General features: G+C 42.5%; 1 protein-coding gene across 1 annotated transcript in view; it reads left to right on the forward strand.

The window, feature by feature from the left end:
- diaph2 (diaphanous-related formin 2) overlaps window positions 1–9716 on the forward strand; it is a 371302-nt gene extending 361586 nt beyond the window's left edge. Inside the window, exon 29 of the mRNA XM_069694231.1 lies at window positions 6874–9716. Within this exon, the coding sequence (XP_069550332.1) occupies window positions 6874–6938 (65 nt within the window). The 3' untranslated portion in view covers window positions 6939–9716. The remainder of the gene's footprint in view (window positions 1–6873) is intronic.
- The last annotated feature ends 3383 nt before the right edge of the window (window positions 9717–13099 follow it).

The following is a 13099-nucleotide window of genomic DNA, read 5'->3' on the forward strand; positions in this document are numbered from 1 at the left end:
AAAAAAACCAACAACCTGTATTTAACCTTATCTGCCCAAATTTAAACTCGAGCCCTCTGTAGTGTGTAGATTGTTTTTGTTAAACTAAGTAAAATTGTTAGTTTGTGTGCATCAACATGTGATAATTCTTTTACACAATTTCATCACTTTCTTTTTCCTTGAGAGTGCAATTGAAAGGCACTGATAATCACAGTGATGGCAATACTGCACTTTTGTAAGCAGCAATTTCAGCGAACATTAAAACAGATGAAAACTGGATTAAATTATTGATCCGAAAAGTCATACCAAAAAAATAAGAATTTAGAAAATACAATGCGCAATGCAACCAGCAGTTACATCGTCCAACAATGTTTTGCTTGTTCAGGTTGTTTTTTTTAACTTAGAGAAACTGTACTACTGCTTGCACCATCATCTCGTCAGTCTTTCTTTCCAGAAGCAGGTTGACCTTTATTGACTGCAAACTATGGAGAACGCTGTCTTTATGCAGCAGTTAAAAAAAAAAAAAAAACACTTTTAGACACAAAAAAATCAGAGTGAAAATGGGTTCAAATTGATCTGCTTTTTTTATTTGGTGGAAAACCTAGATATTCATGGCAAAAAAGACAAGAAACAAGAAAAAAACAACGAACCTAAAATGAATTGTGCAGTAGCAAACAGAGAGCATATTGAACTTTGCATCCTTTAATCTTCTACCGTGGGCTGGTTTGTATACATTTCAGCTGCTTGTTATAAATCAGTGGGTGACTTGTGACATCAGATAGAAGAGGCTCGCTGACACTCGTACGTCTTTGACCCACCACCCCCATCATTTTTTTTAACCTCCCCACAACTCTTCTCACCTTTTTTCCTCAGCTGTACTATGTTTTCCTTCCCTGCCCCTGGTTTGGGGTGATTACTCTTACCCGTGAACGAGGGACTATGTTTGCTGCGACTGTAGTTTTTGCACTACCCGGCCCATAACTTTCAGTTGGAAGAAATAGGTTCTCTCCCTCTGCATCCCATTTATACACCGTATCTTGTTTCTGTGTAGGGAGTTCCATTACTCTGTAGCTCCGAGGCTGGTAGAGGGGAGGGCGGAAGGGAGGAGGAGGAGATGAAAAGGGGTGATAGAAGGTTGCGGCTGTTCCTGTTGCTGCCAGTGCTGCAGACGCCTTCCCCCTTCGACGGAGAAGCAAACACAACATGTTGATGTGCAGCGAGCGGAGATTTAATCACCTTTATTATGTTTGAACTCATCAAATTATGAAGTGCCGAGCGACTCAGACACGCAGGCTTAGACAAAGGCAGTGATATATGTCAAAGAAATCATGTCACTGCTCACTTCTTCAACACAAAGGACAGTCAATGCAAGATTTCCAGAGATATCCTGCTGTAGCTGCAGCTCCACTTCGGTGCCTCATTATCCTCTTGCGCGGCGTCTGAAGATATTTACACACAAGACTGATGATTATGTGAACTTGACCTTGTTATTGTGGCCTTGATGAATTTGAGTGCCATGTTTAGATGCTGGCCCAGAGTCTAACACTACCCAGCCGATATGTAACTAACATATCGTATTACCTCCAAAACTCGTCCTGTTTATAGTGGCCACTGAGAGCTAATTCCTCAAAGTGTCCTGCACTGAAAGCCACTGACGGATAACTGTCAGGTTTCCCTTCTTTTACAGATCATAGCACCCTGTCATGATGTAATTCTGTGCAATTAGCAGCAAAGATGGCAGTAACACAAAAGTCATTATGGTATTTAATGTCTTTTACGGAATCTCGTAACATTTATCGTAACAGGAAATGACTTCTCACGAGAGGCCCTCCAAACAGTCAGGAGGAGGTTGGAGTTGAATGCGCCGGCTTAAGGCCTCTGCTTTAGCTGTTTAGTAATCTTGGCGTCCTCTCCCTCTCCTATTACCCTTGTCTTATTCAGAGCCTCTCCCTTGTGGCAGGGATCATCATGATATACACGCAAGGATTTGCCTCTGTGTGTTGGAAACAGAGGGGGAGAGTGTGTGTGTGTGTGTGTGTGTGTGTGTGTGTGTGTGTGTGTGTGTGTGTGTGTGTGTGTGTGTGTGTGTGTGTGTGTGTGTGTGTGTGTGTGTGTGTGTGTGTGTGTGTGTGTGTGTGTGTGTGTGCGATTTCTTTAAAGAAATCCATCGAGCCATTTCACTGAGTACCGCTTTAACATTTAAGGAACAATGCTTTTCCCTCAGTGTGTGTGTGTGTGTGTGTGTGTGTGTGTGTGTGAGTGTCAGTGACTTCCCCCTCTATCTGCCCACCCTCACTGAAATCCTTAGTGCATTTAGTAACATTTTGAGAAACCGTGCCAGCCAGCATTTAATTAAGTATCGGCATGCCAACATCTCCCTGCTGTAACATGGAATACCTGCTTTTCTTTTGTCAATTTCTTCCTTTGCTCTTGTGCTCCTCGGTGTCGCGCCTACTGTAACTCGGAAAAGATGTCGCCTCTGGGAGAAGCAGGTAAAGAAGCCATCAAAACCAATGCGAGTAGAAAGAGTTGCAATCAGTGCACCAAGAAGAAAAGAAAAGAAAAAAAAATGTAGCATTTGTCTTTAGTGTAGAGCTCTCCTCCTTTTCCCCAGTCTCACTTTGTTTCCCTCTGCGCTTGTATGTGTGTGTGTATGTGTGCTCAAAGCTTTCAATTCAGTGGAGGCTAGTAGTAATGTTGCTCTCCCAGTAGAAATGACTTCTGTTTGTTCAATTGTTGTGATAGATTGATGTGGGTTGGGAAAAGATGGGCTTTTATGCACCTGAAGATAGGAACAGAAAAGTCTTTATGAGAAGCCAATAGCTCTCCATTCAAAGATCCTCTGATGGGAGGTGCATTTTGCTCAGAGTTTTTCTCCCTTTTCTGCGAAATCTTTGACGAAAGCTTTCCAATATATTGAGGCAGTTAGGCGAGACACAAATACCCCCAAAAGGGCACTTTTCACTTGTTATTCCATGAAAAGCTGCCTGCTATATGGAACTTCTCCTGCAGGGGTTTCAACAAGTGGCCACACTAATAGTCTCCATTGTTTTCAGTTTAAACAACATACAGAGTGACTGCCTTTTCAAATAACAAAGCCAACAACAGATTGCTATTTGTTGAGTGTGCAGTTCTCATATTAGTATCAATACACCTGTACTTTGAATCAATACCAAGGTTACCTACAAGTGCATTGTATTGGTGTGGGGAGCTGACGGCAAACGATCCAACACCACTTCTTTTACTGCTGAGCAGGCTGGAGCCTTGGATGTAAACAATTGTGCCTTACTGTAAACAAATACCTTCTGACAGTGACTGTTCCATTTAATAAAAAAAAAAAAAAGGACAAACTGTGCTTTAAAACAGAGCTGGTTTGATGGTAGGTATCCTGTGTGTAACGTGTCGTATAGTGTCTCTCAAAAAATGTTTGAGGTGCGATCGAAAAATTCCGTAACTGTTCCTGTTGCGCACAAACGGAGTACAGCATCGTAATGTGCACGGAGCAGAGAGAAGCAAAAGCTGTCGTGAGTAAGTATTTTGACCATTGATCAACACCAGCACCTCTGCTACATGCATGTTGGGACCACAGGTAAGATTTCACCATGGACCTGAAACTTGAACATAGAGTAATAATTTAATTTGGTGTGAAACTCTGGAAATATGCAATATGAAATACTTTAGAAAACCCATGCCAATTATCCAAGAAGCTGCACAAAGTGTTTTGATTGGTGTTTTGCATTTCAAGAGAGGAATAATTTCTGTCCAAGACCGAAGAAGGCGCAACCATGTGGGTTTCCTTTGACATTCGTGGGGTTGTGTACCCTGAATTGGTCCCCCAGAGTCAGACTGTCAACGCCGAGTTCTACTGTGACGTTCTGAGGCGTCTAAGAAAAAACTTGGTGCAAACGAACTGAACTATGGCACGATGGCACGTGGCTTCACTGTTTGCCTTTAACAACGCAGATGTCTCGCCCCACCTCCCCTGGCGATTGGATTCCCTGTAATTTCTATCTGGGCAGCCCACTAATTGAAAGGTTCAATCCCCAGCTCCTCCTGTCCACATGCCTTAGTGTCCTTGGGCAAGACGCTGAACCCCAAGTTGCTCCCCTGTGTGTGAATGTGTTCCTGATTGTGGCACCTTGCATGGCAGCTCAGCCTCATTAGTGTGTGAATGGATGAATGGAAAACAGTGTCAAAAGACCATTTATCTGTTTCCCAAAATAATTCTAAAAAAATCTCTGCTCAAGTTTCAGGTTCACGGTGAAATAACAAATGCTCAAGTCCCAGTGATCATGAACACAGGTGTTGCTGAGGTACTAATGTTCATCAAGCAACGCAACTTGGTACACTTACTAGCAAAGGTTGCTGCTTCCCCTTCCATCCTGGCACCATTTATGCCGAACAAGGACTGTCTTTGAATTTTTTAAGTGCACCTCCTTTATGCTCTTGTGCTCAGCGCAAAAGTAATATTTGTGCAGTCCTTATTCAATCCCCTAGTAGTTGGTCATTTTGCAAGATGTGTCTGTTGAATTTCCAGTTTGTCTTTCATGATTTTACTCGTCTCCTAATTCATATATAACCTTCTTTGAATAGCCTCCCCTGATCCTTTCTACTGCCCCCTCCAACCACCCCATCCTATTTACAGCAATAGATGTAGCCCAAGATGACTGCACACCGGAGACAGAGGCTCTGTATTCTCCCTGCTGTGTTTTTCATGCTCCTCTGATAGGCTGAGGGTTAAAGGCGACTGCCTGCCTAGAAATTAGGTTACAGCAATTGGGCTTGCAAATGATTGGCAGGAATAGATTGTGGATGATCTACTTTTTTCTTTTTCTTTGAAACTGTCCCCGTTTTTTTCTTTATTTTTTTATCTACTGTGGATGCTCCTTTTTAAAGGAGGAAGCTTGTGTAAGTCGTGGTTATAAAGAGTGCAGCACAACCTGTGGACAGAGGAGTGCATGGATAAGTACTCATGATGTGTTTGGACACGCTGCCAGAACGTGTTAGCTTTGAACTATCGCCGACTGAATATGAACGGATGGGCCACTAAAAGGAGCAGAGAATACAGAACCTTTATCCATTTGTCTTAAACATATCGATCTGTCTTCCTTTTGGTCCTTCTGTCCCCTCCCTCCCTCTGTCTCACTCTCTCCTCCTGTGCACCATCTGCATGATGCTTTGTTTCCAATCTGAAGAAGGAGTGCTTTCTGTTCTGTACTGTGAATGTGCGAGTCTGTGTGGATCTTGTGTGTGTGTGTGTGTGTGTGTGTGTGTGTGTGTGTGTGTGTGTGTGTGTGTGTGTGTGTGTGTGTGTGTGTGTGTGTGTGTGTGTGTGTGTGTGTGTATGTTCCTAGTCATCACAGTCACTCTGAGCTCATTACCTGACATGATGGATGGAGTGAGTGCCATTAAACAACGCCCAGCCCGGGACGCCTGGCCCCCTACAGCTGGCACTGAGTAATGGGCACATTGGCGGCGGCACGCTTGGAAATACCAGGGAGTCCTGTGTGGGTGTGCCTGCAGTCATCTCCATGGTTCTGCTTCCTGGTCCCGTCCAGCCCCACCTGCCACCTGGCTGCCCAGCGGATGCCATGGGCATTTCTGGGCAGCAATGGTTGGATAGCATGGGAGGCAGTGTTTGCATGACTCTGACATAGAACTGGCAACATAGTGTGACTGGCTCTGCTTTTGGACCTCAAACATCCACTGCCACTAATAGCTGTACATACAGGAGCTACGTTTAATGAATCTGCATAGTTTGACTCTTGTCAATCAAAGGTTGGTATCCTAACATGTTGTACCCTTTCATCTCACTGAGAATCTGTCTGAGGCGGAGTGACTGTAAAACAAGTCTTAGTCCTTGTCCTGTCTGTGCTCTATATTCTGGTGTTTCCACTGTGGGGAGGTGAGTCTCAAGTCAACCTGTGCTGCCTCACAGCAAGTGTTGTTGTTTTTTTCTTCTGCACCGCGCAGAAAGCCAGCATAGTATACCTGATGCGCCCCTAAATCAAACCAACGCATCATCTCCCCGCAACAATAAAAGCATTTTGCTGGATCACCATGTGGAAACGTTTTCATAGAAAGACAGCAACAGCGGGAAAGGTTCAGTTTGGTTAAACAGCTGTGACGTGGCTGAAAACAGCCAATGAACAGTAAAATAATTCGGACATGTTAATGCACAAACACAGCCACATGAGTTCAACTGAACTCCAAACCGCAGAGATTCAGGTCGAAGCTACAGAGGTGCCGACAGCTGAACACAGGGAAACGTTACAGAAAAGAGATCGTTGAGATGCCGAGGACGGGCGAGAAGAGCGGCGCGGTTTGATCAGAGTCGGTCCTGCTACCGAACTGCCGCAGCACAGCACGGTGCAGCTACCCCTGCACAGTGAGGCTAAAACAGGCCAACCTGGCCTAATTGGAAAAGCCCTACATTCATACTGAATGTATAGTCCTGATATCCCTCACTGCTGCCTTGTTTATCTGTTGGTTTGTGTGTGCGCCTGCATGTGTGCATTTACTTGGTGTATTGTGCATATGCTGCGTCTGATGTGAGAATAATTGAGGGGCTCTTGAGAGGAAGCCTGGATCAGGAGCTGAATGGAGTTACTATGACACCAGACACAAGCACCTCCACTCCAGCAGCTTCTTGTGTTCCTCCATCCTCCCCTGCTGCTCCGCTCTCAATCAGCCTGGATTTGCTTCATGTTGTTTCTCCTCTCCCCTCTGCATCTTTTCTTTGCCTCCATTAGTTTCTCTATACAGTCTTTCATTTAGTCGAGCTCCTGCACCAGCATGGATCAATGTGGCAACACTTTCTTGTTCTTTCTCAGTCTCACGCTCTGTTTCTGACTCTTTGTTGTTTCTTTTTTTTTTTTTTTTTTTTTTGAACAGACAACCGCCGCGCAGTCCTGGAAAGGTCTCGTTCCCGCCACAACGCAAATCACCAAGCTCGATGATCACCCGCGCCTACCACAAGACGCTAGATAAGTGCCAAAGAGGCCTGCGAGGAGGAGACCAGGAAGACATCTGAAGGAGGGACAGACCACCCCTGACTCTGGCACGCACACGCACTCTAAGGAATCGCACGCACACACACACACACACATACTCAGCACCAAGTACGGAACAAAAAGGCCTAAAAAACCTACACAGAACTGAAGAATCAGACTTTTCATGTCCAGCCTGTCCATCTTACATATTTATTCAATAATTTCTCATCACGTAAAATGTTTGTGTCCTCTCTAGCTGGTTTGATTTACCAAAAAAAAAAAAAAAAAAAAAAAAAAAAAATTTCTAAGGCAACCGCTCTTCGAAATGGTTTTCATTGTTTGAAAATCCATTTTAATTCTTGCAACTCTCAGCCTTCTACTTTAATCCTTTTATAACCACAATACTACCGCTCTCACACAGTGTCAACATGAAACATGCAATGAACATGGCAGCGTAGTGAAAATAGACATTCTGCAGAGAAGGACAGCAAAGTAGGGCGTGTCTATCCCGAAGAACACCACACGTCGTTCATTCAGTGTCCCTTAAAGGAAGACAGGGATCCATGTTTGGCGAGCCTCCAACCTGCTCAAGTCTTCTTGAACAAGTCACCGAACTCTTCAAACCCAAGAGGGAGTAGTTGTTTCATGTTCTTTCTTTTTTTTAAATGTCAATGCCGCCTTCAACCAACAAGAAGAAAATGTTCAGCAGTAAATTTACAAGATGTCCCCATGAATCATTTTATTGCATATCCCACAAAGAGCTGGCCGCTGTCCACACCAATATTTCAAAGCACGTGACTCATGGATCTTGAAACTGTAATCTCCACTTTGACATGATGCATTTTATTTTTAGTTGTATAATATCTAACTAATGCCTTAGGGTGCTGATCTCTGTCCCAAGGTCGTGTTTGCTGTTAACATGAGAGACTGACACATTTTTAAATGCATATAACTGCCTGGAGGACCCAACATGAACTCTTTGACTACACTGGTCACACAGCTTTTCAGTGGGGTACGCTTGATTATACAGAGGTATTACAATGTTTTTACTGTTGATCATGTTCAATCTGTGTATTGCTCTTTTCTTTTTCTTTTTTATATGAAGTCTCTAAAAAAGCAATCCAGAAATCATCATTCTGTCTGGAGACCAGTGGTGAAAACTTCGCCTGCTCAGAATTCCCACAGCAGATTTTCAATTGATTTTTTTTTTTACCCCATTGGGTTTTCAAATCCTTAATAAAATAAGCTTTGTGGGAAAACCAGAATTTCTTCAAAAGACAATTCTACAGTTTTGTTTTTTGTTTTTTACATATGTGACTACTATAATTTCATTATTATCAATCCAGATATTGTTTGAACTTAAAATCTGAGATATGAACACGATATGAACAATTATATAGCAATATATAATAAATATTGAATAACAAAATATGAAATGCTTCTCGTCCACAGACACGATTTTATTTATAAATGTAAAACACTTTGGGAAAAGAAAAGCCTTCAGAATCTACTGAGGGAATTCATGGCTCACAAACTAAAAGACTACAAACTCTAACACTCTATCAAAGTCCCTGTTTCCTGCTGAGATATGTGACACCACAGCCTTCCTACCTGGAGAAATCACCTGATGCTCGGTGTTTGTGAACACGATAGTTGAACCTTTGCTGTGAGCTTTGTTTCTCTGTATGGACCGACTGTCACACGGTTTCACGTGAACTCTTTATTCATATATTCATGCCTAGGGCGGCCCTGTCCCCTCACTTCCCTAAACTGTAAGCAGATGCTACTAAAAACAGCCACCGAATCCACACGGAGACCCAGCACGACCAGAACAATGGACTGAGGGGCACGGCAGACGAGATGATGCTTGTCTGAGCGAGCGAGTCTCCAAACTCCTTCCAATTCCCCAGCACTAATGGTATAAGTGACCCTTTTACTGCAACACAAGTTACTTTACTAATACCATAACTCAGCTTTAGGCTTTGTGTGCCTGTGTGTTTCCCTTTGGATGAATGTACGTGTGCGTGTGCGTGTGCGTGTGCGTGTGTGTGTGTGTGTGTGTGTGTGTGTGTGTGTGTGTGCGCGCGCGTGTGTGTGTGCGCGCATAATGCCAGCTCAGTAACCGCAACGGGAACCCGGGCAAAATAGGATTCAGTGCGTGCTCGACTCCTGGGCTGAATAGATGGAGATTTTTCATTTACACAATCTGCCAGTGCTGTTTGTGATGTGTCTGTTTCATGATGCCTCCTCTCCCAGCCCGCACGCTTCTAAAATTGCAATTTTACACATCATCTTGGCTAAAGGTGCACCCACAATGCTCTGAGAAGTCTGCATATTTAAGGAGACAATAATCCTCCTCTGAATACAAGGGTTGAGCAGTCGCACGGAGAAGGCATAGAGAATGAGTTTTCTGCATAAGGGATTCTGCATTGATAGGAGTTTTTGAGGACATGTTGTTCACAGCAGAGATAGAGATGCGCCGTCAAAGGCAGTGATTTCCTCTTTCTAATCACAGCTCGCCCTGTCCTTGGCACCGCCACACCTGTACAACTTCAAGCATTCAATAAGACCTGTTAATTTAATTATTTTTGACACCAATATCTACGATGATATTTGGTGTATTTTCCCCTTCTGCCTGTAAAGGCCAAAACAACCTGTGGTTTGTGATTGACAGTAACAGGGTCTATTTCTATTTCGACAAAAAATGTTTTTAGTTATTTAAACAACTCCGACTGTTTCGCATGTGCCAACTTTTTTTTTTGGGGGGGGGGGGGGGGGGAGTTGGGGGGTATATGAGTTTTTGTGAAAAGATTGAATAGACATAAAGACTTTGTAAACACTTCATTTTAGCTGGGGTTTTTTTTGCTAAAAACTCCAATTATGAAGTGTCATTGAATGTAGGAGATTTGATGTGACTTTGATAGTGATGTGGTGTTTCCAAAACAATCATCTTTTAAAAGATGTAATTTATTTGGGGTTAATGAAAAAAAAAAAACGTTTGTAATTATTCCATAGTAGGACGTATTGAGCTAAGATCTACGGTGTTCGCCATTGTAGAAGTTCCACATCGTGCATCTTCCCTCCAACAGCGATCACTATTAACACAGGGTTTTTTTGTTTTTTTTTAATGATGCAATACAAAACTGAATAGGAAATATGCATCAGAAGTTCTTTCAGCAAAACAAACAGGTGGAAAGCTGTGGCTAAAAACATGAAATATTTTTTTTACTGTAAGAGAAACTTCTACAATGACAACATTCCTCATTGTCCCTGTAAGTGATTGTTGTATTTCTCCCTCGTCCCATCATTTAGGATAATCAGAACTACGTGTTTTTATAGAAAATAGCGAGTCTCAGGTCAAAGAACCTGAACCGGTCCATCTTATTAGTGTGCCGATCATCCCATCATATTTTCGCGTGTGACTAACAAACCTCAACTGACTTGTGCTCATGGTAATTGTAAGAATGAGGAGGCAGGGGTATGAGAGGTTTCACAACAGCTTGTGAAGGTGGTATTTCTGTAGTGACAGGAGGTTGCAAGCGCTTAAATTCACAGAAAAGTTTGCAACGTTACTGACACTCACTGACAGCGCACTTCACCTCACGAGACGTTCTGCTCAGCCAGAAGAAGATTTGCTTAAGAGACAACATTGCCTCTAACAGAGTGAACTATTTGCAAAGTATTTCTTTTGGTAAATAGTTCCCAGCTGCCACATATCCACTTCTGTCCTACTTTGTCAGTGCTTACGCTTATTGATTTGTGCAATACCAATCGCGGCTGAATCAACAAACAACGCTCCGAAATGTTGACAAACTCTGTCCGGCCATGATGTGGGAGCTGCCATGTCCCTGCCTACCTTCCTTGTTGTCATCGAGTATGTTTTATTGTCTTAAGAAACATTTATATTTGTAACATTTTAAGTTTGTTTGTATCCTTAGAAACATGAAAAAAAAAAAAAACTAAATGGTTATGTACACTGTCCTTCCATAGAATATGTAATGGCATATGATACTAAATAATAACCACTTTGTTATATAAACTTATTTCTGAATGATACTTTGTGTCTTGGTCTGCCTTCATGTGTTTACTTATTCACAAGTCAGAAATATTAAACTATTTCCTTATCAAGCCTTATTTTTTTGTTTAGGTCTTCACCTTTTGTTTTGCCGAATATGCCGTCTAACATGACATCCTCCGTTTACTTTATGGTAGGACAGAAGATTCCTGCCCCGCGTTGACTTATGGACATGGTTTTACAGAGAGCTCTCGGTGTTAGCACATGATGGATGGGACAACTCCTACCTATAAAAGCAACATATTTGGACCTTGGTGTCACCACTGCTTTATCTTGCACAAACGTATCAAAGGCAAAGTGATAATGCTGTCATGTCCAACGGCAGCTTAGGGAAATTACTACAGAGTCAGAAAATACAGATCCAGGAAAAAAAAAAGTAGCCTTTTTAATCATTAAAATCTCCCCTGTGCCTAAAACTTTTCTCTGCCTATGTTAGAGGATGGGGAAAACCAGTGCAGAAATTCAATAATTTGCTTATTATTTGCTATGAGAGGGTTTAATACGATAACCAGGGAAACATTTTCTATGGAATTCATCTTTTGTCGTCAGTAAGAAACAAGCTGCGTGCCTGATTCTATTAGAGGCAATCTGAGTTTAAAATGAATAATAAAGTGAGATCATATTTTATATTTGGTGTTTCTAATGCAGGGACATTAAACTCAGTGAATGTGTGTGTGCACTTCACTATGTGTTCCTCCCTGTCTGGCTGCCGGAGTCCCAGCAGTGAGTGTCAAATTGCAGGGCAGAGCTGCTCCTGTCCCGGCGCCTTAGCATTACAGCCCCCACCACCGCCACCACCACCACCACCAGACACGCTCAAATCCAATGGCGTGTTCTCACCGCATGTACCATGTCCCACTTCCCCGCTGCAGCATGACATCATAAAATAAGGGCTGACACGGGGGAAGTAACCCCGTGGCCACAAGGGCCTCTTTCGCTCTCTCTTTTTGCACACACATATATATACACACACACGCACACACACACACACACACACACACACACACACACACACACACACAGAGCCAGCTCTGTTCTACCAATCTTGGGACTGATCCTCTCTGAGTCTCTTCTCCTCCCAGTGTGCAGCCAGACAGATGGAGATGCATCTCTCAACAAGCTGTGATCTGTGTTTAGAGATGTGTGCTGCAGAACACAACTCTAATTAGGTTTATTGTTGATCTTGGGAGGTTAATTTGTACTTGGCTGCAAGTAAACATGCTGAGAAAGGCCAACCTAGTTCCTTATAAGGCAACCGGCACCGCAGCTCTAAAGAAGGGCAGCTTTTTTATCTTCTCGACATTCCAGGTGAATCAGAAAGATTATACCCCCTGTGCTATATTTGTCTGGCCTGCTGTAATTGTGATTCGCACCAGGGTGAGAGATCCGTCTTGGCTGGGATGGTAGAATTAGCTACGAGATACTGGAAATGTGTTTGTCTAATGAGCTTAGGGGTACAGTTGTGTGCGCTTTGCCGGTATGTTTTTTTTTTATTTTTTTTTTATTTCATCCTGTTTTTATATATTTTTACAACCTCCAGGTAAGTAGCCTTGTCAGACTCTGAGAGATGAGCCAGGCCCACACAAGTTCTCTTTTTTTTCTCTCCAACCTCTTTCTTCACGCTATACAGGCTTGTTTTTAATGCGCTGGCTGACAGATCAGTTGTCAACGGGAGTGCAACATAAATATGTTTCATTTTGCATTTCTACATAATGGCAATAGCGTAACCATGGTATCAACATTGAGGGGATCCAGATATAACTATATATATATATACAAAATGTCATAGAATTGTTCTCCATTAAAACGTCATACTATATTATGTTGTCCAAAAAGTGATGCAAATTTCTTAGTATAGCATGTGGTCCAAAATGTCATAAAAATGTCATACTAGAGTATGTCATCCAAAATGTCATAAAAATATCAAGTTACCGTATGTCGTCCAAATTGTCCTAAAAATGTCATACTTCAGTATGTCGTCCAAAATGTCATAGTATAGTACGTTCTCCAAAATTACATTAAAAAGTCATGTATGTCGTCCAAACTGTCAAAA

This window comes from Brachyistius frenatus, unplaced genomic scaffold, assembly GCF_029030835.1.
Source record: "Brachyistius frenatus isolate BFR_SWC_R1_liver_20210118 unplaced genomic scaffold, ASM2903083v1 Contig_17, whole genome shotgun sequence".
Lineage (NCBI taxonomy): Eukaryota > Metazoa > Chordata > Actinopteri > Embiotocidae > Brachyistius > Brachyistius frenatus.